The 22,901-nt window shown below is 38.0% G+C and overlaps 1 protein-coding gene across 2 annotated transcripts in view; it reads left to right on the top strand.

Annotated features, from left to right (window-relative positions):
- Window positions 1-22,901, top strand: part of ITGA8 (integrin subunit alpha 8) — a 163,598-nt gene that overhangs the window by 13,519 nt on the left and 127,178 nt on the right. For both annotated transcript variants that reach the window (XM_040967867.1, XM_040967868.1), the window contains exons 3-7: window positions 10,416-10,516; window positions 13,480-13,603; window positions 18,179-18,240; window positions 19,205-19,250; window positions 22,881-22,901. The exon at window positions 22,881-22,901 is cut by the window's right edge and continues 105 nt beyond it. In XM_040967867.1, the coding sequence (XP_040823801.1) occupies window positions 10,416-10,516; window positions 13,480-13,603; window positions 18,179-18,240; window positions 19,205-19,250; window positions 22,881-22,901 (354 nt within the window). The remainder of the gene's footprint in view (window positions 1-10,415; window positions 10,517-13,479; window positions 13,604-18,178; window positions 18,241-19,204; window positions 19,251-22,880) is intronic.

Below are 22,901 nucleotides of genomic sequence, written 5' to 3'. Positions count from 1 at the left end.
CCTTAGGGGGACAGAGGGGAATTGAGGAAAATGTGTAAAACAACACCAAGAAGGAGTTGCCAGTGAGTGCATGAAGCCAATGAGGAAAATCTTAGGAGAGGTAATGAAATGAGGCCTGAAATTCAAACATTTGATTTGGGATGTAGGTTGGCAATAACAGAAAAGTGGTGGCCATGGAGTGTGTCATAAGCAAATGGAAATGCCCATCAGAGGAGCAAACATAGTTGGCCCCTCTGCTTTTCTAGGAGTTTTTCTATCAATAGGACTGGAGAAATGCAATAGTCAAGAATCTATCCTAGCATGTTTTTAGTCTAAGAGCAATGATCAGCTTGCGAGGGAACAATGATGACAGAGAGGGGTGCCAGTAGGAACCATTTCCTGTATGATGAGAATGGATGTGATCCTTGCACAGAGTGAAACAAGGGAAGGAAGTTCACTCACAGTTAAAAAAGCAAGCAGAGTTCGTTCACAATTAAGAAGGGATGCACCCCTGGGTGAGGGGTGGCAAATTTGTTGGTAGGAAATAAAGTGATTTTTTTCATGTCATGCATTTTCTCTGTGAAATAAGAAGCAAGGTCATCAACCAAGGGTGAAGGAGGGTGGGCAGAGGAGTAAGTTGGGAGAAAAATGTAAATACTAATAACAGAATAGTAGAATAAATTGAATAGTAAAATAATAGGATTACTACACAGTGCACAGGAGTGAATAAATTTTTATCTTGGCTTGTCCAATAGCATGGTCCAATATGTTTAGAGTATGATTTCTTTTTGAAAAATTACCTATGTATGTATTTAACGTGATGGACAAAGGGAGATACCCAAAAGGGTTCTGATATTGCTGCCTTATTCCCGAAATGCATGCAGCAGCCCAAACTGGGCCAGGCTGAAAGCTGGAGCTTAGGAACACCATCTAGGACTTTCACATCAGTGATGGGAATCCAGTTACTTGAGCCATCACCTGCTATCTCCCAGGATCTGCATTAGTTGGAAGCTGGAATTGGGAATGGAGCCGAGACTCACATTCAGGCACCCTGACAGAAGATGTAGGCATCCCAAGCCGTGCAGTGCCTTAGCTGCTAGGTGAGACCAAAGTGAAAGATTTAAGGAAATCTCACATAGAATGATTTCACTTTTTAAGTATTGAGCTTCCAAAAGGATGAACTGAAGACTTAGAAAGTTTGAATTCTGCAGTGCCTACTTTCTATGACGACAACAGGAATGGTGATTTTTTTTTTCTAACCATGGGATGAATCATTTTGTTAATAAATAGTTGAGGTCTTTTATACTGCAAGGGATATGGGATCCTATGGAATACACAACAGGAGGGTGTAACTCCATCTTCAAGGATTATTGGGAGGCAAGTTTATACAGCCTTCATCCTGAAACCCAATCATATCCTGTATTTAAAAGTGTTCCTTTGAGGTCATATTGAAGAAATTTGTGTCAGTTACTGGCTTCCTGAGATTCCTCTACTGAGAGGTTTTCATTACTTCTTGAAGCAAATCAGTGACCAGGCACTCAGCAGAATCCTGCTCTGCTCCTGACAAAGGACAAGTGACAACTAAGCCCTAGGGAGAGTTCTCGCTTGCTTAGCCGTTCCTGTGACCAGGGTGTGTGACCCTAGACATCATTCCAGGTGTGAGAAAATCTAGAGATGAGTGAAGTATGGTTTTATTCTGATCTGTCTCAGAGGGCTCATGATGTCCATTTGAAGAGACCGTTCTTTCCTTTTTAACACCATTCCTTGATCCTCTCATGAACCATATACATTATCATGATACCCCCTAATCTGCTTGAATTGTACCAGCAGAAATCCATATGTATCTTAATGACAAAACCTACATAAGATCTTAGTCAAGTTACACATGAAAAAATGTATTAAGTAATATATGATGTAGAAAACTCATTAATTTTTTATTACTAAACAAACCTCTGAAGAATATTGGCTAAGCACAATCATTACTCAAAACAGGAAGTTAGAAATGTGATCTTTGTTATGGGGAAGACAATCTTGACATGGAAATAATTATAGCAGGAAATTGATGTTCTCATCTGGAGTGAGAAAACTATATAATAGGAAAATTGTAGCAGAATCTGTACTATTGCCTTCCTAAATGTATATTTAAAAGCATTCTTCGTAAAATTCCAAAAGCAAACATTAAGCTCCCTTAGCCTAATTAAAACTTAGCTATCTGTGAAATGGGAATATTGAAATGGTGTTATGAGCAAATAGTTTAAAATAAAACTTTTCATATTGCTGTTAAACAGTACTTTTCCCCGCCCTGTGAACAAGAGAAATGAGCTGGAAGCCTCCTAAGTTCTGAATGGCCACATGAGTTTATCAAGTTCAATAGCAATCATGTCCAGAGAGTTGCATTCTAATAAAATTTCATTTGCTGCTTCTTTACACAATTCTTCATACAGATTTTGTTATTTTATATCATTTGAAAAATTTAAAGCAATATTCTGAGGGAATTTAAATTTGTAAAAAAAAAAGTCTAGTGCTACATTGGACTTTTAAGGAAGTGATTTGGACAAGTAAGCAAATCAGAGGCAAGGAATTTCACAAGAGAAAGTGTCCAAGAGAAGGTCCTTGGAGTGACTCCCTAGGGAACAGAGAGAAAGTCACGTTCATGGGCAGGAAACCCAACTTAAAGATCATGCTCAGGGTCGAGTTTCTCATGTGTGCACACCAGGACACCGAGGTTTGACCTAGTGACAAAATGAATGTACATATAGCTAGTTGGCATTCAATAGACATAGCTGTTATAGATCACAGATTCCACCTATATAGAACTCATTCCATCTAGTAGGTTTTTGAACATTAGAAAGAAAAAGTGAACTGGTAGTTTATTTCCTCGAGTACCTGGAAATTCACAAGAGCAAGAAGATAGCATTTTTTTTTAAATCAGTGCTTAATAATGGTTTTGAAATATTGGGAGGCAAACACGTAGGAATTTAATTTTCCATGATGTAAAAATCAACCCAGATTTTCTTTCCTTGGATTAGTTTCTTTTAGGCAAGCAGTACTCTGGCCATAGCTATTTTATTTTGAATTTATCATATCAGTATTCTCTGGCCTCAGATACACATTTATCACTACATGAGATTTCCAGAGCAGAAATGTGACTGTGGTATAGTTATATATAAATGTTTAAAGTTTTCTTTCTCCCTTTCCTGATTAAAAGTGCCTGGACAGCTCCTACAACCAGTTTTAAGAAAGTCCTAAAGGATGGACTTGACTTGATGATGGAAAGCTATAGGGAAACTTACTATATCCCAGTTCAAGGTTGAGAGCTTCATAAATAGTTTTCAAAAAAAAAATTACCCTGGCTGCCAAAATGTTTGGTTACACTGTGTCAGTTTTGAATTTCCTTACCACTTTTCCATAGTGATCTATCTTCATTTCTTGTAATTCCTCCCAGTTTACTAAGCGAAAGGATTAGAAAAACCTGCATGTCATCCACATGTGCACCATATCCTACCATCCCTCATTCCTGCTCTGAAATGCATATTGCTATGAATCAGAGAACCCAAAACTTGCATGTTCTCCCTGCACTGGGATTTCTACCTAGATTCGACTTACTGCACCGGTAGCCAGTCCAAGAATAGATAAATAAAATGTAGATGATGACTCATTGGGTTACAGTTCAATGCAGGAGCTAAAAAGAATGAATTGGATATTTGTTCATCCATTCAGTGACACATTTGTATGTCTGTGTATTTTATTTAGTTAGTTGGCTAGCTAGCGAGTTGTCCCTAAGTATCTCTTATAAACCTAAAGTTAAGCATAAAATGCAATCACAGACTGTTGTTTAGTAATGTCATGCCATGTATTTTTAGTTAAAAGGAACCCACAAAAGCATATGCTGTCACTACTACACATGCTGGCAAACTCCAACTCAATCTGGCCTGCCTCTTGCTTTTGTACTGCCGATACAATAAGAGTCAATTTTATAGTTTTAAACGGCTGGAAAATTTTTTTAAAGAATATTTCATGACACGTAAAAATTATATGAAACCCAGATTTCTGTGTCTACAAACACACTTTTATTGGAACAAAGCCAAGACCATTCTTTAACTGTAGGCTACAGGCTGCTTTTGCTACCAGGGAAGAGTTGAGTAGCTGTGACATAAAGACCATACAAATTGCAAAACCTAAGAGTTGCTATTTGGTCCTCCACAGAGAAATATACCATGTTCCTGCTCCAAAGAACTCACAGATGTTATTTTGAAATTATCAGAAGCACATGCAATATATTTATGGTGATGGCAAAGGGAAAGGGCCTGGGACTGGGGATACAAAACATGTGAAAATGTTTGTGAATGTGAAAAAACTTCACAGTTGTCAGCCATGCTCAGTGTGAACATTATTATTTGTTATATTAAGTCCTTGTACTTTTTAAAAAGCTTCAGAAACAAACTATAATGTATTCATTAGTATATTTTACTATATACCACTATTCTAGGTACTATTCGGAACAAATCATCTTCATATATTTGCTTGTACATGTGCTCTATATGTTACATATGTATTTGTCCATACGTATGTATAGACAATCTGCTGGATATGTTTTTACAGTTGGTTAGTAGTCAGTTTTATAGATAATAGAAATATGTATCTCTCTATATTTATTATTTATTTGAAAGGCAGAGTAAGAGAATTTTCAATCTTCTGGATTTATTCTTCAAATGCCTACAACAACCAGGTCTGGGCCAGACAGATGCCAGGAACTCTGCCCACGAATGGCATGGCCCTGGTGTTTGGGCCATCTTCTGTTGCCTTCCCAGGCACATTAGCAGAGAACTAGATAGGAAGCAGTATAGCTGGGACTTGAACTGGTGCTCAGTATGGGATGCTATAGTCTCAGACGGTGGCTAAACCAGCTACCCCACAGTTTCAGTTCCAGCAACTTCTTTTTGAACCTTTTATTTATGAATACTTAAGTCATTCCAGTCTTTCATTTCATTAACTATAGAGCCATATCTTCATATGGGGTCATGAAACATTTGTGCCGTTACTTCCATTGAACAAAATCCTAAAGGTAGAATTTCTCCATCGGAAGAAAATGTGTATTTCAAATTTTAACACAGGATTCCCAATAGCCATTCGAAAATGCTGCATGAAATCCTTAGGTTGAGCACAGAGTGAATATTGTTCATTTTTGACTGGCAAGTGATCGATTGATTTCTACTTGCAGTGCTCGTTGAGATGCTCACAACTTTTTTCTATAGGATGTTAGTCATCTTAATGATTTGGAAGCTCTTCTTTGTTGATGCTTTTCTTGGACACTTTTTTCCCATCAGATTTCTACTTATTACCTTTGTTAATAGTCTTATAAAATCAGATGAATTCACCATAAAAATTCGGATAGCTTTGGGCTTTGTTTTCTGTGTAGTTGGTGGTATGCTCTGGAGAGACCTGCTGAGGCCACTCACAGAATTCACCCTCTCCCAGGCCACTAGTCCTCTGAAGAGTGCTGTTTGTGTGATGGTGCCCTGGGGCTACCCTGCTGCCTTCCCTGGACCACAGAGGACATGTGGTCCCACTTTAAATGCCTTTCCCATCAGTGCCGATGTCAGGATTTGGGTAGGAAAACAGATACCAGAAGGGGGATGAATTCCATACAGAGACTTGGGAAGGCGGGGTTAGGAAGGTCAGAAAAGGTTCTGCCTAGGACCCAGGAATCACAGGACCTGATACCAGTGTGCCTGAAGTTCTGCAGGTGTGATTTTTCTGGGAAATATCTGGCAGAACATCATATCTCTCACCCCTGTGCACACGGGCAGTTAGCACTAAATCAAGGACCTGGTGGCTTCTCTCCCTGTTTTCAAACCCCCCAGAAGCCTCTCATTCATCCTGTTCACAGGGAGCCTGGAGGATGTGACCTTCAAGCTTTTGGCCAGGCAGAGGAGAGCTTAGAAGAGCAGAAGTTGTGCTGGGTGTCATTTTCAGAAGGGCTCAGGTCACATTCAATCAAAAACATCCTGCTTGTGTCTGAAGGGTCAATAAGCACCAGTACATTGTTAATTGTATGCATAATCACCCGTGACATGATGTCAAGTTATTTGACATCAAAGAATCTTGTTCAGAAAAGGAAGGTAAGAAATTAGGGAAATGACACTTTCGCAATCAACTCAACTGTATCTTACTTATTTGAACTTTTATCAAATTATAATGTCAGATTTAAAGTCAGAAATTATAAAAATAATAGAATACTTAAAAGGTGATTTTTTTTTTTTTTACTTCAAAGATCAGTGAAAGATCATCTGCCTAGATAAATAAAAAGAACAAAACTCATCTAACAAGAGACCTGGGATAGTTTATTATTCACCTGAGTCTAGATTTGTAACTAATGAAGTGCATTCATTTGTACTCTTGGCTCAGAAGGAAATTGTTTCCTGAAAATCAACCCAGAGTTCACACTTTCAACCTGTTTACCACCTAGTTCAGCCAGTGTTGACAGAAAAGATGCCTCAAAAAGCGTTTTATAAAGCAAGGCAAGGCCAGCTTGGATGTGGCACTTTTTTTTCTAGAATTAATTGCCTTCATCAGAGGAGCCCACTATTCCAAAATTCTTCTGGGATCTCCTTTAGCCATTGTTTGAATATTTGAGGTGTTGGTGCTCTTTGTATGCCTTTTTAGCAATTCAGAAATTCTACAGCCTGTGCGTGTGTGTGTGTGTGTGTTTAATGAAAGCCACATTTTCCATCTTGTGAGGTGTCACTAATTTTAGTCCTAATGCCACAAATCACTAATAACACATTATATTCATGTTTCTCTGTGGTTCTAATTCTTCATCTGGGTTGACTTTCCAGATTTTCATCTGAGAGAGGTATTTGTGATACATAGGTTGACCAGCTGCTTGGAATTCCTGGCCTTCATATTGTGGAGTGCCTAATTTGGGTTCTGACTCTGTTTCTAATCCAGCTTCCTACTCATGTGTGAAGCAACAGGTAATAGCTCATATACTTGGGTTCACGTATATCTGGGAGAATCAGATGGTGTTCCTGGTTTCTGCTTGGCCCAGCCCTGAATGTCACAGGAATTTGAGGAGTGAGCCAGTGGATGGGAACTTCCACCTCTCTCTTTCTCACTCTGCCACTCTGCATTTCAAGTGAATAAAGCTTAAGAAAAAAAAAAGAACCTTCAGTTGTATTGTGGGGGGATTTATGTAAAAGCCTTCCAAGTTTGCAGGTTGCATTCACATCTATCTTATGTGACCTCAGTGACTTAATGATCACCTGTGGAGGGGGATTGTGGGAAAGTAGTCTCAGCCTCACTTCTGCACAAGAAAATTAAATTCCAAAAGGTTGATTATCTAGACTACAATAGCGAGATCCTTGGCTCTGAGTTCTGTAATCATCCTAGTTTCCTAGACACAAATAGAAATATTTGTATTTTCCAGCATGTCTAGTGCAGGCTGTGAGATGCTCTGACTCTTTACCAGTTGTGTGCAGTTTGGGTGAAGGTTTCCATAGCTTTGTTTTTTCCCCTCCCCTAAAAAAATTCAGAAACATCAAAAGCATAGGAGGATTTTTAGGAAGAAGAATTAATTTCTACCACTATGTCAAAATGTACACTTTAGGTCAAGATTGAATATATATGTAATTTGATCTTTTATAAGAAGTCTATAATTCTAAGTAAACTCAGTTGAAGGTTTAATTACATATTTGTTTTGGATTCACTTACTAGCAGTTAAAAGTTCATTTTGTAAGGCACTTGTTACACAGTCAAGAAAGAAAAATAAAATGTATACCCAAAGAAACACATATGAATAGGATGTCCCAGTGCAAATGTCTGTAGACAGTCCTTTGCTTTACTGATGGGGCTCAGGTTGGAACTGTGCAGAGGGGACCAGAGGGAAATAACTTGACTGTGGAATTCAGAGTGAAAGAAAAAAAAATCTGCTTTTTATTAAGTCCCAGAGTGTGTGTTTTAAGTGGGCTGTTTCTGCCCAGATGGCCCCTCTCATGCTGACATCTGCAGAGTGGATGTCAAACCCCGTTGTGGTGTTATCTTCTGTGGCAGTGCAGACACGTGTTCCTCCATGGAAAACCAAGACCTTGGAGTCCTCCATGCTGGTTCTGCCAGCACATGCTGAAAACGTCTGTGCTTCATGAACCAGGCAGAATCTTATGTATTTTGCTCTCAGAAAGGACTGGGATTTTTTAAAGCAGTTATGAACATTTAGGCTCTATTCGTAAACCAACTGCTCGGGTGTAGACGCAAGATGCTGAGAGTCTGCGCTGAAATAGAAATGTAATAAAATGCTTTTTAAAAGTTGGGACATGTTTTGTTCAAATGTGTGTTTTCATTTTGCATTTATCCAAAAGTCCTCTTCAAATTTTTATTTAATCAAGATATAACCCCATATATACACATTGTTTTAACTGACAAATACAAACTGTGTACCTATGATTTGCAACATGTTTCTTCATACACATAAATCATAAAATGATTAAATCAAGCTAATCAAGTTATTGATAATTGTCTTTCTTCATGTATGTGATCAGAGCATTGAGTCTATTCTCTTAGCAATTTTCAAGTACATATTATTTTCAAAAAAAATTTTACATACTTATTTGCCAGGGTGTGTTTGTGTGTGTGTGTGTGTGTGTGTGTGTGTGTGTGTGTGTGAGAGAGAGAGAGAGAGAGAGAGAGAGAGAGAGAGACGGATGGACAGGCACTCAGGGAGTCCTTATCCATTAGTTCACTCCCCAAATGCTGACAGGGGCTGGGACTAGGCTGGAGCCAAAGTCAGGAGCCAGGAATACAACCAGGTATCCCACGTGGGTGGCAGTCTTAAATCTGTGAGGCATCACCATGTCTCCTGAAGTCTGCATTAGGTGGAAGCTGGAGTCAGCAGCCAGAGCTAGACATTGAACCTAGGAACTCCTGTGTGGGGCACAGGCACCTTAAATACTAGCTTAGACACCTGCTTTGTATATTATAATCTAGTTTCACCATGTTATAAGTCGATCTCTAGACTTACTCCTTCTAATGGAAACCTTCTACCCTTGGTGACCAGCATCTCTTCACCTTCCACTCAGCATCTTTGTAACCACCATTTTACTCTGGGTTTTCAGGAGTTCAGTCTTCCTAGATTTGCAAAAGTGAGAAAATGTGGTGTTTGTCTTGTGCCTGGCTTATTTTGCTTAGCACAATGTCCTTCAGGTTCATCTCTAGTGTTGGAAGTCACAGGATTTCCTTTCCTTTAGAGGCTTATTCCATTTGGCATGTGTACCACATTCTCTTGGTCCACTATTCTACTGATAGATACAACAGATAGGTCCCATATCTCAGTTATTGTGCATAATATTGCAATGAACATGGAAGTTGCGATATCTCTTCAGTGTAGTTTAATTGGCTATTTAACCAGAAGTATGACTGATAGATCATGTGGTAATATTATTTTGAGTTTTGAGTTTTGGGTTTTGTTGTTGTTGTTGTTTTACATAGATCCAGGGCCTGGTGTGATAGCCTAGTGCTAAATCTTTGCCTTGCATGTGCCAGGATCCCATTTGGGTGCTGGTTCCTGTCCTGGCAGCTCCACTTTCCATCCAGCTCCCTGCTTGTGGCCTGGGAAAGCAGTGGGGGACGGCCCAAAGCTTTGGGACCCTGTGCTCACGTGGGAGACCTGAGGAATCTCCTGGCTCTTGGATTCCAGCTTCCTATTGACTCAGTTTTGGCCACTGTATCCATGGTCAGTTGGGTCAATTGGGGTGTGAACCAGCAGCCAGAAGATCTTTCTGTCTGTCCTTCTCTTTGTAAATCTGCCTTTCCAGACTTCCAATAATATGTTGAATAGAAGTAGTAATAGCAAGCATCCTTATTCCACATGTCAGAGGAACAAATGGCAACTTTTACCACCACATACACCACCACTATAGATGTCTGTGGGTTTGTGACAGATGGTCTTTACTATGTTCAGCTATTTTCCTTCTCTACCTCATTTGTTGAGTTTTTTTTTTTCCACAATGAAAGAAGGTGAATTTTTTTGCATCTATTATGATGATAGTATGCATTTGGTCCACATTTTGGTATAAATTGTAATGTTGATGTTGTGTTTTATACTAGTGATTTACCTATGTGAGCCATCCTTGTATCCCACAGGTAGTTTCCACTTGTTCACAATGAATGATGGTTTTGATGTGCTGGCGAATGCAGGTTGCTGGTCTGTGCTAGCTATTGGTCTGGATATCGGAAATCTCCTTTGCTTTTTGTGTCCTTGGGTAGCTTTGGTGTCAGAGCAATACTGGCTGTGGGAACATTTCCTTACTCCACAGTGTTTTAGAAGAGGTCATAAAGGATTGGTATTAATCCTTCAAGTAATTTTAATGTTTGGATTTATTATTATGCATTTTAATGCACAATCATGTTTGCAATTTATTAATAGTTCATCTCCTTGTCAGACAACAGAAAGATCCGAGTTAATGGAACCAAAGAACCGATAGAGTTTAAATCGAATCAATGGTTTGGCGCAACAGTGAAGGCTCACAAGGGGAAAGTTGTGGTGAGTATGGGCTGTGGATGGTGGTGCTGCTTTGGAATATTGCATTCTCTGAAGTATTTTAAAGTTCACACTCAAAAAAATCCTTTATATAAGAACAGGTTAGGCTTTTAGAGTTTATTGTTTTGGCATCTCAAAAAATGCTTAAAACTAAAGCATCTATTCAAAGACATAGGAAATAATTGTTCCCATATCAGTTATTTTCAATTATTTCACACATTACTACACTAGAAAAAATAAAGCCTGAATCTTGAAGAGGCAAGTATTTTATTGCTAAAGATGATTTAAAAGACTGCCTACAATTTGATCAGAAGGAAAAGACTATTTAAAAATTGAGTTAATGTGTTATTGTGAGTTTTTTTTTTTTAAATAAAAAAACCCAAGTTTTCTCCAATAGTTAAAAAAAAAAAAAAGAAAACAGCTGGGCCATTCCGTAAAAGAGTGTTGGTTTGAGTCCCACATGCTCTGTTTTTATCCAACTCTCTGCTAATGCACCTAGGAAGGGCATGGAAGATGGACCAGGTACTAAGGCCACTGCCATTCACATGGGAGACCAGGATGGCGTACATGGTCCCTGGCTTCATCCTGCCCCCACCTCAACCATTGTGGCTATTTGGACAGTGAACACCAGAAGCATGGGAGATGCTCTCTCTGCCACTCTGCTTTTCAATTAAATTTTAAATATTGAATTTATAAAACCTGGTAATTATGTGATTTTTCTTAGTTCATTAATGCTTTTGAAAGATACTCTCAAACAGGTACCTTTCAGTTTTTAGTCCTATAACTTTTTAATGGCATGCTTTTGTTTTACTAAGAAAATACATGTATCTAAATTATTGAGAAGTAACTATTGAACAGATCTGGAATGGTATGGGTTTGTTTTTCCCATTTGGGGACATTTTAATCTGTTAGCTTTAACTATAATAAAGAACTAGCTTTGACTTTTAGGATTTGTTTAAAGCTTTTGAAATATGATTTAATAAGTAACCACAGGAAATGCCTGACTTTATTTAGTCTGTGTTGAACCCTCCCCTTCAAGTAAAGAAAAAAAAGATTCTGACATAAAACAGGTAATGTATAACATATAGATACTTCCTCTGGTTTGAAACTTATTATTCATAGTCTACTCCCTGTAGAATTATATTTGCATTAATGTAGTTCTCAAATTTGAGAATTAGTAAGGATGTTTCTATCCTTTATAGTATGTGACTTATGGGACTCACTAGTGAATAACAAATCCTACTCAATAACTCTTAGGGATTAAAAATCTTTTGGGCACAATATTAATCCTTTTAAGTTTTAAAAATTTATAACCTATTAGTATTGTATATTAAATATTTATAAAAACCAAAAAGGATTGAGAATAATTTTACTTTATTGTAATAAGAATGGCATTTTTTTTTGCATGCTTGCATTTCTAAATTATTTGATGGTAAATACGATAATATAAAAGATGTTACCATGTTATTTTCATGACTCTATGATGATATTTTATAAAGTGACCAATATAGTCATAAGATGTTATATTTTGCCTTCAGTTTTGAATCAAAACTACCACATGAAAAGTAATGCCAGAAACACAGATAAGAGAGGACTTTGTGCAGATGAAATTCTAGGGGAGCCTGCAAAACAGAGGTTTGCAAACTTGACTGCATCCTTTGACTTGAAAGCCTTTCCTTCTCTTTGCTTTCTCTTTTCTTTTCTTTTCTTTTCTTTTCATTTCTTTTCTTTTCCTTTCCTTTCCTTTCTTTCTTTCTTCCTCCCTTTCTTTCTTTCTTTCTTCCTCCCTCCCTCCCTCTTTCTTTCTTTCTCTCTTTCTTTCTTTCTTTCTTTCTTTCTTTCTTTCTTTCTTTCTTTCTTTCTTTCTTTCTTTCTTTCTTTCTCTCTCTCTCTCTCTCTCTCTCTTCCTTTCTTAATATAAAACAACAGTTACCTAAAAAAGGAACTAGTCCTCATTTCAGGACATCACAATGAATCATTCTCTAATTGAACTATCATTGGCTTTTATGTAGGTCCAATTTTTTTGAAAGAAAATATGAGTCCATTACTTTTAGGAGGTATTTTCTTTTGTCAGATTACTTTATTTAAGTTAAAATAATGTAAGGCAATTAATTAATTGAATATATTTAATTTTTATAAATTATACATGTAATCATATCTTTGTGGGAGCCAAAATTAAAAAGAAAATTAAAAAAAACCAGGAAAGTGTCTGTGTATGTTAGCATTGCTACAAATATAGTTTTGTCAACCCTGTTTTATATCTTTACTAAAGTCATGTTTAAGAGTAATATACTACCACTGTCTTAATGATCTGTGATTATTTTAAAGTTACTATCTGTGAGTGAAATGGTCATATTTTCATTTGAGTTTTGTTTATAGTCCTTGTCCACTGACCTAGGGTCTTTTACTTGTTGAACTGTTTATACAGTGGAGTGTTAAGCCTTTGACTTTCATGCAAGTTAAAAATATGTTATCTCAAACATCAAAGAAAGAAGGAAGGAAGAAGAGAAGAAGGGAGGAAGGAAGGGAGGAAGGGGACAAGGAGGGAGGGAAGAGGGAGGCACAAAGTAGGAGAGAAGCAGAAAAGGAAGTAAGAGTATATCCTTAGAAGCATGTTTATGGTCTGCACTGAATCTGCTCTTTGTAATAATAGCATATGAGCATGAGAATTGAAGGGAATCATATTGTAGTTATATTATAGTATAATTAGAATATATTACCCCGCATTTGTTGTGACTCTGATAATCTAATTATTATACTCCTTAAATAAAAAAGTACAAAAAATTGCTTTGGAAGTTTAATTTATGCAGAGTGTTGAGGTACTCATTAGCATGCGAGAGGCCAATTAGTAAACTTAATAATTTAACATAGTTGCCATTACTTAAAGTACACTAATCAATCATTCAAATCAAACTATAGAATGATGAACCTGCTTCAAAAATATGATTGCCTTTGATTTTTTCTAGGCTTGTGCTCCTTTATATCACTGGAGAACTCTTAAACCTACAGCGGAGAAGGATCCTGTGGGCACTTGCTATGTTGCGATTCAGAATTTCAGTGCCTATGCAGAGTACTCTCCTTGCCGGAACAGTAAGTTATTTCTATCCCTTGAGCCTGTACTTTAGCTGAAGAGGCTTTTCATTGTAGACAGAAAGCAGATAAGCTCAAAATGCTTTTGATGAGTGATGTGCTTTAGCAGTGTAGCTTGTTGACAGTAGGTCTTGATGTAATAACGGGGCCCACGGGCAGAATTCTGCTCTTCTTTCTGCTTTCTTAGATATTGCAGTTTCTTGTTTTAGATCTTCAACTGCCAGTTGCTACCCATGAGCACTCTGGGTGAGCCATAGAGAATGCTGGTGCCCCTTTGCTTCACGCAGGGAGTGGTGTTAAGGCAGTGGGCCTGGGCCTGGGAGCACCTGCCTAGAGCTTTCTCTCTGGCCTCTGTTCTCAGTGGCTGTGGCTTTAGTGGACAGATATATCTCACATTCCCTGACTCACTAACTTTTCTGCTTCAGGTGGTGAATCTTTTTTTTCCCCCAATACACTCTATATCTAGAATCTAAATCTTATTCGACAGCTCTGTCAGTCTTCTGGTCAGGCATTCTTTCTAGCAGCACCGTGAGGGTCATTCACCGGGACATTGCTATAGGATTACTTCATCCTGGCGGCCAACACAAGGACTTTAGGATAACACAATTGGCTCAATAAGTGATTGTGCTCCTTTAAGTCCTTTTAAGAACATTTTAATTTCCTATGGGTCAGATAGATCACCGAATCTGTAGACAAACCAACAATGGATTTCCATTCTGATTCTTACTAAGGGGAACCAATATCATTAGCAAGACCATCCTCATGACTCATTTAAAAAATGTTTGTTGTTTTAAAAAAGAACCCCAATCTGGATCCTGCATGGTAGCCTAGTGGCTAAAGTCCTCGCCTTGCATGCACCAGGATCTCATATGGACACAGGTTTGTGACCTGGCTGCTCCATTTCCCATCCAGCTCCATGCTTGTGACCTGGGAAAGCAGTGGGGGACGGCCCAATGCCTTGGGACCCTGCACCTGCATGAGTACCTAGAAGAAGCTCCTGGCTTCAGATTGACTCAGCTCTGGTTGTTGTGGCCACATGAGGAGTGAACCAGCAGATGGAAGATCTTTCTCTGTTTCTCCTTCTCTCTGTAAATATGTGCTTCCAATAAAAATAGATAAAAACTTAAAATCTTAAAAAAACACAAAAAAATCTTCTCCAAATTAATTGGATTTCTGTAGCTGTAAGTTAAGTTTTTCCCACTTTGCAGGAGTATTTTTCTTTTAGATTTATTTATTTTTATTACAAAGTCAGATATACAGAGAAGGGTGGAGATAGACAGGAAGATCTTCAGTCCACTGATTCACACCGCAAGCAGCCGCAATGGCCAGAGCTGTGCCAATCCAAAGCCAGGAGCCAGGAGTTCTTCCAAGTCTCCCACAGAGGTGCAGGGTCCCAAGGTTTTAGGCTGTGTTTGACTTCTTTCCCCGGCCACAAGCAGGGAGCTAGATGGGAATTGGGGCTGCTGGGATACAAACTGCTGCCCACATGGGATCCTGGCACATGCAAGGCAAAGACTTTAGCCACTAGGCTACCACGCCAAGCCCTGCAGCATTATTTTTAAAACTCAAGATTATTTTAGAAAAAGCAAACGGTAAAAAAAAGTCAGATAAAAAATGAAGATAAAGAAGGATCAGCATATTAGGGGGTTAACAAATAGGCCACTGAGATTAGAGGCTTGAAGAATTGGGAGGGAAACACTTTAACTCTGACAGTTTGGGGTGAGGGTTTTGGCAGGAAGATTCTGCCCTTCCGCTTGAAAATACTGAAATAAATCAGTTCACTTTACAATAGTTGTCAGCTGAATAAATGATTTGCGAAATAAGGTTTTTATTTTAAATAGCTTTAAAAATGGTGGTTCTTTGTAGATAATGAGGCATTTGTTCATTTAGCACTAATGACTCGGAGTTTAGAAAATTCTACAAACAGCAAGAGAATGTTAAGTCCTGACATAGGAAAGACAATCAAGAAAGGAGGGAGAAGCCAGGGGCCTGGGACGGGAGCTAACGGATTGGGAGTGAAGCAGAGATTCCTTTAGCCAGCAGCTGTTAGGACAAGGAGAGAAGCAGCTTCCCTGGGCCCAAACCATGGTGAATGAGAGGCATAGTTCGTGACTTTTGCTTTCAAAGTGCCATGCCTCATCAGAGTGTATTAAGAAATCAGCACTACATGCTAAAGATAAAATTCAGGTAGAGAGGTAATAAATGAAAATCCCAAATTTACTCAGGAAACAAAAGGACAGGCTGTGATTTAATAGTGAACTTCTCCCCACCACAGTTTTCATGATTTGTTAAAGATCCATAATAGCATAATAGCGTATATAGCAAACTTATAATAGCAAACTCTAATGAATACAGACAGACCTTTCCTTCACACGGCTCCTGCTTTGATAATGGATTATATCCTTCCAACTAGCATCGAGGAGGATCACCTCTAAAACTCATCACTGCAGCTTGCTCTGCCTTTTGGCCTTACAGTAGTGGGATGTTAGAGCTCAGATTAAAATACATCACATGTATGTGGAATCTTGTCCAGCAGGATGGAAGATTCATTGTGAATTCGAACCATGTTTAAAAGATGTAAATTATGATACTTGCCCTTCAAGACTATAACACCAATGGATCTATTCTTTATTCTTCTAAAACACAGGAACCACCCAGCCCATATTGAATTGCAGAATAGCTCAATAAATTACCAAGGATTCTTTCAGCTCTAATGCACAACCACAGAGCTCACATCCTTGTGGCCTTCCTATTCAGACTTGGACTTTTTCTGCCTCACATCATCCAACAGACTTCCTGTCATGGCTCAAAAATTCACAGTTCATTAACACAAAGCCAGCTTGTTCAGGAGCATATGGTCCATATCCTACAACAGGGACACCAGTGATATTATTTTCAAAACGGAATTAAGAAGCCCTCATGCTGGTTCTGCACCACAAAATCCTTCCACTGATCCCAGGAGCTGTGTCCCTCAGGAGTAGCAAGGGAATTTGCTCATTCATATTCATGATAAGCCTACAACCCTTATTGTCATTCATGATTCAGGTGGGGATGGGTTACACATACCCCTTCACTTCACGATTTCAGAGTTCCCTAGGAGACATCACAGTCTGTTTTACAGATACTCCACAATCCTGGGAAGGAAGAATTCCTTCAGCTCTCATAAATTCTACTTCTAAAGGAAAAAATTTAACACTCTGTTATGTTGGCCACAAATGACTGAAGTTGATGATGAAGTGAATTTTGTGAAAAATTAATATTCTCAGCAAATTTCATGAAAATTTGTTAGCTCCTCTTTTCAGTTTTCTGTTTTAAAGCAAAAAATTATTTCAAATACTTCAAAGAGTGGCCATTTCTTCCCTTTCTGGTAATTTACTATATTAAAAAAAATTAGAATTCAGAGTTGATTTTTAAGAGTTTTAAAAGATTTATGCATTTAAAAATATGGTTTCAAAATATACTCAGGGTAACAGATATATGTTTACAGAGTGCTATTCACATATTTCTGGATGTATACATAAATATTTATATCAATGGACTTGTAGAAAACTCACACCAGTCATTGAGATTATAAGATGAGTTTTTAGGGGACTTTACAGGATTTATAACCAACTACAGTTGTAAAGGAAGGGACTAATTGTGCTAAAATAGTAAATGAGGTAGAAAAATATCTTTAAAAATAAAGAAAGCATCTGGAAAGAATTGATGACAATTCTAAAATTAGCTAAGTACTGACAAAAGAAAAGGAAACCGAAAAAACCTCACAGAAGGCATTCTAAGAAAAGCTGGAAAAAATAGATCTATTTCAAAAGCTTCTGGAACCAGTCCATGCTCAGCCTGTAGTGTTTTCTGATGAAGATGTCCACTTCCTTTCCTGCCTCCTTACTTTAATTTCCATCTGTGAATGTCTTCATAAGGAAATAGTAATTATTTACATATTCATGCTTAACTGCAGTGGTACTTGCACACATTTGTAGATGCTGATAGTCCCTGCGGATGCTCCTGAGAAGCACTGCTTTTCAACTTACTACTTGTTGAATTCTGTATTCAGTGGAGGGTAAATCTTCTGTTTATTAGGAAATTGGAAGTCTATCATTGTAAAAATTAAAAGGAAAACAAAGAACAGAAGCAAGGCAGCGCAGAAATGGAAACCCTGGCTGGTGCTCAGCGGAGAGCACTCACAGACCATCTTGTAGAGCTTTCCTTTTTCTAGGGCATTGGCTGTTAGCGATGGAGATTTACCTGCCCTTGCTCGAATTGAATGGGCACAGTAAGACAAGCCACATGGGAGAAGTGGAATGTCATCGAAAGGTTTTGTTGAATGAACATGAGTTATAATCTCCAACATGCAAAGTCCAAGGGATGCGGTCCTGTTCATCTTACTATAGCATCCCAAGGAGATTTGTGAAACAGAAATTGGTAGAAACAGATTTCATAGAGTGCTTGGAATGAATTTAAAAATGTACATATTGATTATCTGCATATATCATATGTAGGTAATCTTTAACCTAGAAATCTAGAGATATCAGAATATCTGGATGACGTTGTAACATTTGTCTGTCTTGTTCATTTGAGGCAATGCTGACCCTGAAGGCCAGGGCTACTGCCAAGCAGGATTCAGTCTGGATTTTTATAAGGTAAATTTTTTTGAGCTTGCTGCTTCTAAATTTTAATCTGCTTGATTCTTTATACAACTTTTATCCTCTCACTCCTACAAACCTGAAACAATAACCAAAGAAGTTTTGGGCACTTATTTATAGCCATACTTGATCATGTACATCGTTTTGTTTACTCTTAATTCATTTTCAAGTAACCTATGCATACAACAACCTATACACAGTACAGAAATATATTTGACGAAAAGCAAGTCTTTCCTCCCAACTTCTGTAGCACTTACATGAAAATCTCCAAAACTCAGTAAAAAAAAAAACTTTCTAGAAAAGATGACAAGAATTTACAAATTGTTTGCTCTTTTTGCAGTAATTGACCAAGTAGACCTAGTAGGCAAGGAATCTATAGTTTTGAAAATAGTGGAAAAAATCTTCACTTGTACTGTTTTTAACATTGTTTTGCTTTGGCCACTGAATGGTAATGATGCACAGTATAGATGCTGGGGCTATAAGTCGATGGGAAGAGGTTTATATTTGCTAACCAGATATTTCTGTTCTTTTTCCTGAAAAGGAGGGCAAATGTATGAAAAAAGAGGCCCTGCTAAGATGACTTTGTAATAAACTAATATGGATGTTTTCCTTTTCTCACCAAGGCTTAAAAGACCAGATCTGCTACTTTTCACCATTTTAAACAAGTAGAACTTCGCTTACCAGTGGCAGGACTAAAAACGTGAATTTTATGTTCCCCAGTGGGGGAGTTCTACTTACTTAATTGAGACAATCTGAAATTATTTAATATGCTAATACACTAAATAATTGAAAGTTAGAAATAGGAAAGAAAATTAGCTGCAAGTCTCAGATCTAAGGGACTCCTTGAATTTTTTTTTAAATGTGTAACAACTTGTTAGAGCAATGTTAATTAACTATGATTTGCCATCCTCCAAAAAAATTTTTTTTTTCAATTGCTGCTATTGCTGTTTCTGTTTTGTAGAATGGGGATCTTGTTGTAGGAGGACCTGGAAGTTTCTACTGGCAAGGTATGTTCTGTTGGCAGGGAAGGAAAGCACATTTGTTGCTACAGACTGGAAGACGAAGTAGAAGTAAATCAAATGTCTAGTCATTATCCAGTCAATGGGATTTCCCTATTTGTAGTTTGGGGATAAAGCATTGTTTCAATTGTATCTTGCTCTAGACATGATATTTGAAAATTTCCTTGCAACTGAAGTCGTTTCTCTGCCAAAAACTTATTGGGGCTCCACCAGTCTTTGCACTAGATGCCAGGGGTACAACAGTGAGTTGTGTCAAAACAGGGATTCCCATCTGGGGAAGGATGCAGGCATTGATCCAATATATTCATACAGGGACCTGGGAAGTTCTGAGCATGGTATATATGGCCTAAGGAAGGAACAGCATGATGGTGCTGTGAGACCATGGGGGTACCCTCCGCAGTGGCCATGTACTGGTGTTCTGGAATACCACCTGCACCCTGCTTCAGAAGTATGGATGTAGGTGCAGGTCAGCCTATTCATGTACCAGAGAGGATGGCTTCTTCTAATGCTTCCAAATGGCCCGACACAGGCCAACAGCAGCCCAGAAATGCAGTGTGGGTTGGATGGAGGGAAATCAGGGTAACCAGAGTTACAAGAACCAAGAAAAGGTCTGTCAGTGGTATAGAGTGGTTCTCCCCACAACACAGATTGCCAGGACAGAATAGGCAGTTGTATTCTTAAACTACAAACAATAGGAAACATCTGTTGGATTTTAAGCATTTAAAGAGATGAGGTTAGGTAGTGCAACGTGGTATTCTCTGTCCTAAGAAGAATGGAAAAATAGGCATCTGTGCTATGATCAAATTTGTGATTTAAAAAAGGTCATCTGGGGTGGTGTTGTGGCACAGTTGCTTAAACTACTACCTGTGATGCTGGCACTCCATATCGGGTCACCAGTTCATGTCCCAACTGCTCTACTTCTGACTTAGCTTCCTGATAATGTGCCCAGGAAGGCAGTGAAAGATGGCCAGAGTACTCAGATACATGCCACCCATTTGGGGGACACATGGAGTTCTAGGCTCCTGGCTTCAGCCTGGTCTAGCTCTGTTCATTGTAGCCATTTGAAGAGAGAGTCAGTAGATGTATCATCTCTCTCTCTGTCTGTCTCTTTCCCTTTAAAGTAAATAAAATAAAGAATAAGTCTTTTTAAAAAAATCACTCTGGTTGAAATATAGAAAATGGATTGTAAGTTGACCAAAATATCAAGAGATTATAAGCTAAATGAGGTCAACTAGTTGTAAGGTTTGGGTAACCATGTGTCTATCATAGGGTGGTGATGCTACAGATTTTAAAAAGAAGAGAAATCTGACACATGCTTTGCAGGCAAAATAAACCGTCCAAGTGATGGATTGGATGTAGGAAGAAAATAATGGGAGGATGACAAGCCTGTGTTTCTGACTTTTGTCATTGCATGTTTGTACACGGGTATCACTTAATGAGATAGAGAACACTGGGTCTAGAGTGGGAAAGAGAGATGATAGGCTAGCTTTTGATTATGTTGAGTGTGGAAATATTTGACATATCCAATAGTTCCTGCAAAAGTATCTAGATTTGTGGGTGCAAGCTCAGAGAAGATAGCTAGAATGAAATACAAATTCACATCACAAGCATATTAGCAATAGCTGAAGCCTTGGGTATGGATGGCAACTAAGTAAAGAAGACAGACTGAATTTTGGGTGTAAATTTTAGGACAGAAGTGGAATAGAATCTAAGACCTATGAACATTTGAGGGAGAATTTTTTTTCCAATGAATGAGACTTGATCATGTTTAAAATTCATTAGGGCAGGCCAAAAGAGATGGATTCATGATAAAAATTTCTGTGAAGTTACTGTTAAGTTTAATTCATGTCTAAGCAATTACAAAAATAAAACAATTAGCCTTCTATATTTGTATATTTGAAAATTACATTGTAACCTGAAAGCCAATATATTTTACACAAGTGATATAAAATTTTAAAAATATTTTTTAAAATGTTCTTTATTTTATCAATTTTCTCAATTTCAGCATTTCCTTACTTTGCAAAAAAAAATCCTACACAAATGATTTGCTTAGGGCATATAGAAGCATTTCACTGACATGGAGTTGTATAATTTATAAGTTCATCCAGGCTTGATTTATAATGTTTATAGTAGAAATAAAGGAGACAACAAAAGGCTGTGTGTGTGTGTGTGTGTGTGTGTGTGTGTGTGTGTGTGTGTGTGTGTGGTGGAAGGTTGGGGGGAGAACTATTTATCTTTAACACCCCCCCAAATACCAAATTCTAGACATTATGTATGGACTTCTATGTAAACACAATTGTCTTAATACTAGAATAATTATTTCATTCTTGATCACTTAAAACTATTTATTAACTTGTTTGACAATTTTACTCCTTTTGGACTTCACACAGATAAAATGGGAATTAGGTGAATTCCCAAAGAATGATTTGACATTAGCATCAAATGTTGAAACAGTTTTCTCTGAGTATCAAATCACATTTTTGTCTCAGATGCTTGAATGCATAGAAATTACAGCAGAAAATTACTGGATGCTTTTTTGGACATTGATCTCCTTGCGGAGATCCTATTTCAAGACTTCTGATTGTGGCTTTATTTCTAAGAGATTAGCCAGTTCTTATATGTTAATGTTGGTGGCCAGGGATTCCTGTTTGCTAAAATTGTGAACCTCACTGTATGTGACTGCTTGCTATTATCACACCTCTATGCTTTTTCTATATATTCTAGGAGCACAACAAGCTAATGACTCAAAGATGATATAATTCCCTTTAATTTAGCCAGTATGTTTATAGTCTATCACTTAGATAAATGATTTAGATTTAATGCAATATCCATTCTTTTCCAAAATGATTTTGCTAGCATGCCAAAGTGATTTTGCTTCTACCACCAGGTGCCCAACCAGTAAATCCAGGTGGCCTTAGGTGACACACTCAAGCTCTTTGGGTCTCAATTTTCCCCACTTTTAGAAAGTTATATTTAGGGGTAGGTGTTCCCTCCACAGCACTACTGGCATTACATATGGACAACAATTTGAATCCCAGCTGCTCCACTTCCAATTCAACTCCATGACAATAGCCTGGGAAGGCAGCAGAGTACGGCCCAAGTCTTTGGGCCCCTATACCCATGCAGGAAACCAGGAAGAAGTTCCTGGCTCCTAGCTTCAGCCTATCCCAGCTCTTGCAGTCATAACTATTTGGGGAATGAAATAGCAAATAAAAGCTCTCTCTCTCTTGTTGTAATGCTGTCTTTCAAATAAATAAATCTTTAGGAAGCCATTTTTTTTTTTTTGCTAGATGGTTTTGAAGTTTCCTTCTAACTAGAACATTCTAGAATAAAAAAAAATCACATAAGTTTTATCTGTGTTCCAAATCTTAAGACTTCTTTATCATTTGGAACTATGTATGTTGAAGGCAGGAAGAAGACAGGTAAAATACTACTAGTAATCTGTGGGTTTCTGCCCAGGTGTAATCCACTGTACCAGGCAGGCAGGAAAACTCAGCCACAGACATGCAAACAACTCCATGGAAGCTTTCCAGGAAGTGTGTGTCATTTTTGTCTGCTGGAGAGGACTGCCTCTTGAATACATTAGGTTAATGAATTAATTAATTTGTGTAACCACAGGTCAGGTGATCACTGCCAGTA

Source organism: Ochotona curzoniae, unplaced genomic scaffold, assembly GCF_017591425.1.
Source record: "Ochotona curzoniae isolate NIBS_2020 unplaced genomic scaffold, NIBS_Ocur_1.0 scaffold_4683, whole genome shotgun sequence".
NCBI lineage: Eukaryota > Metazoa > Chordata > Mammalia > Lagomorpha > Ochotonidae > Ochotona > Ochotona curzoniae.
The sequence above is the reverse complement of the archived record's forward strand: the minus strand, read 5'-3'. Positions and strand labels throughout refer to the sequence as shown.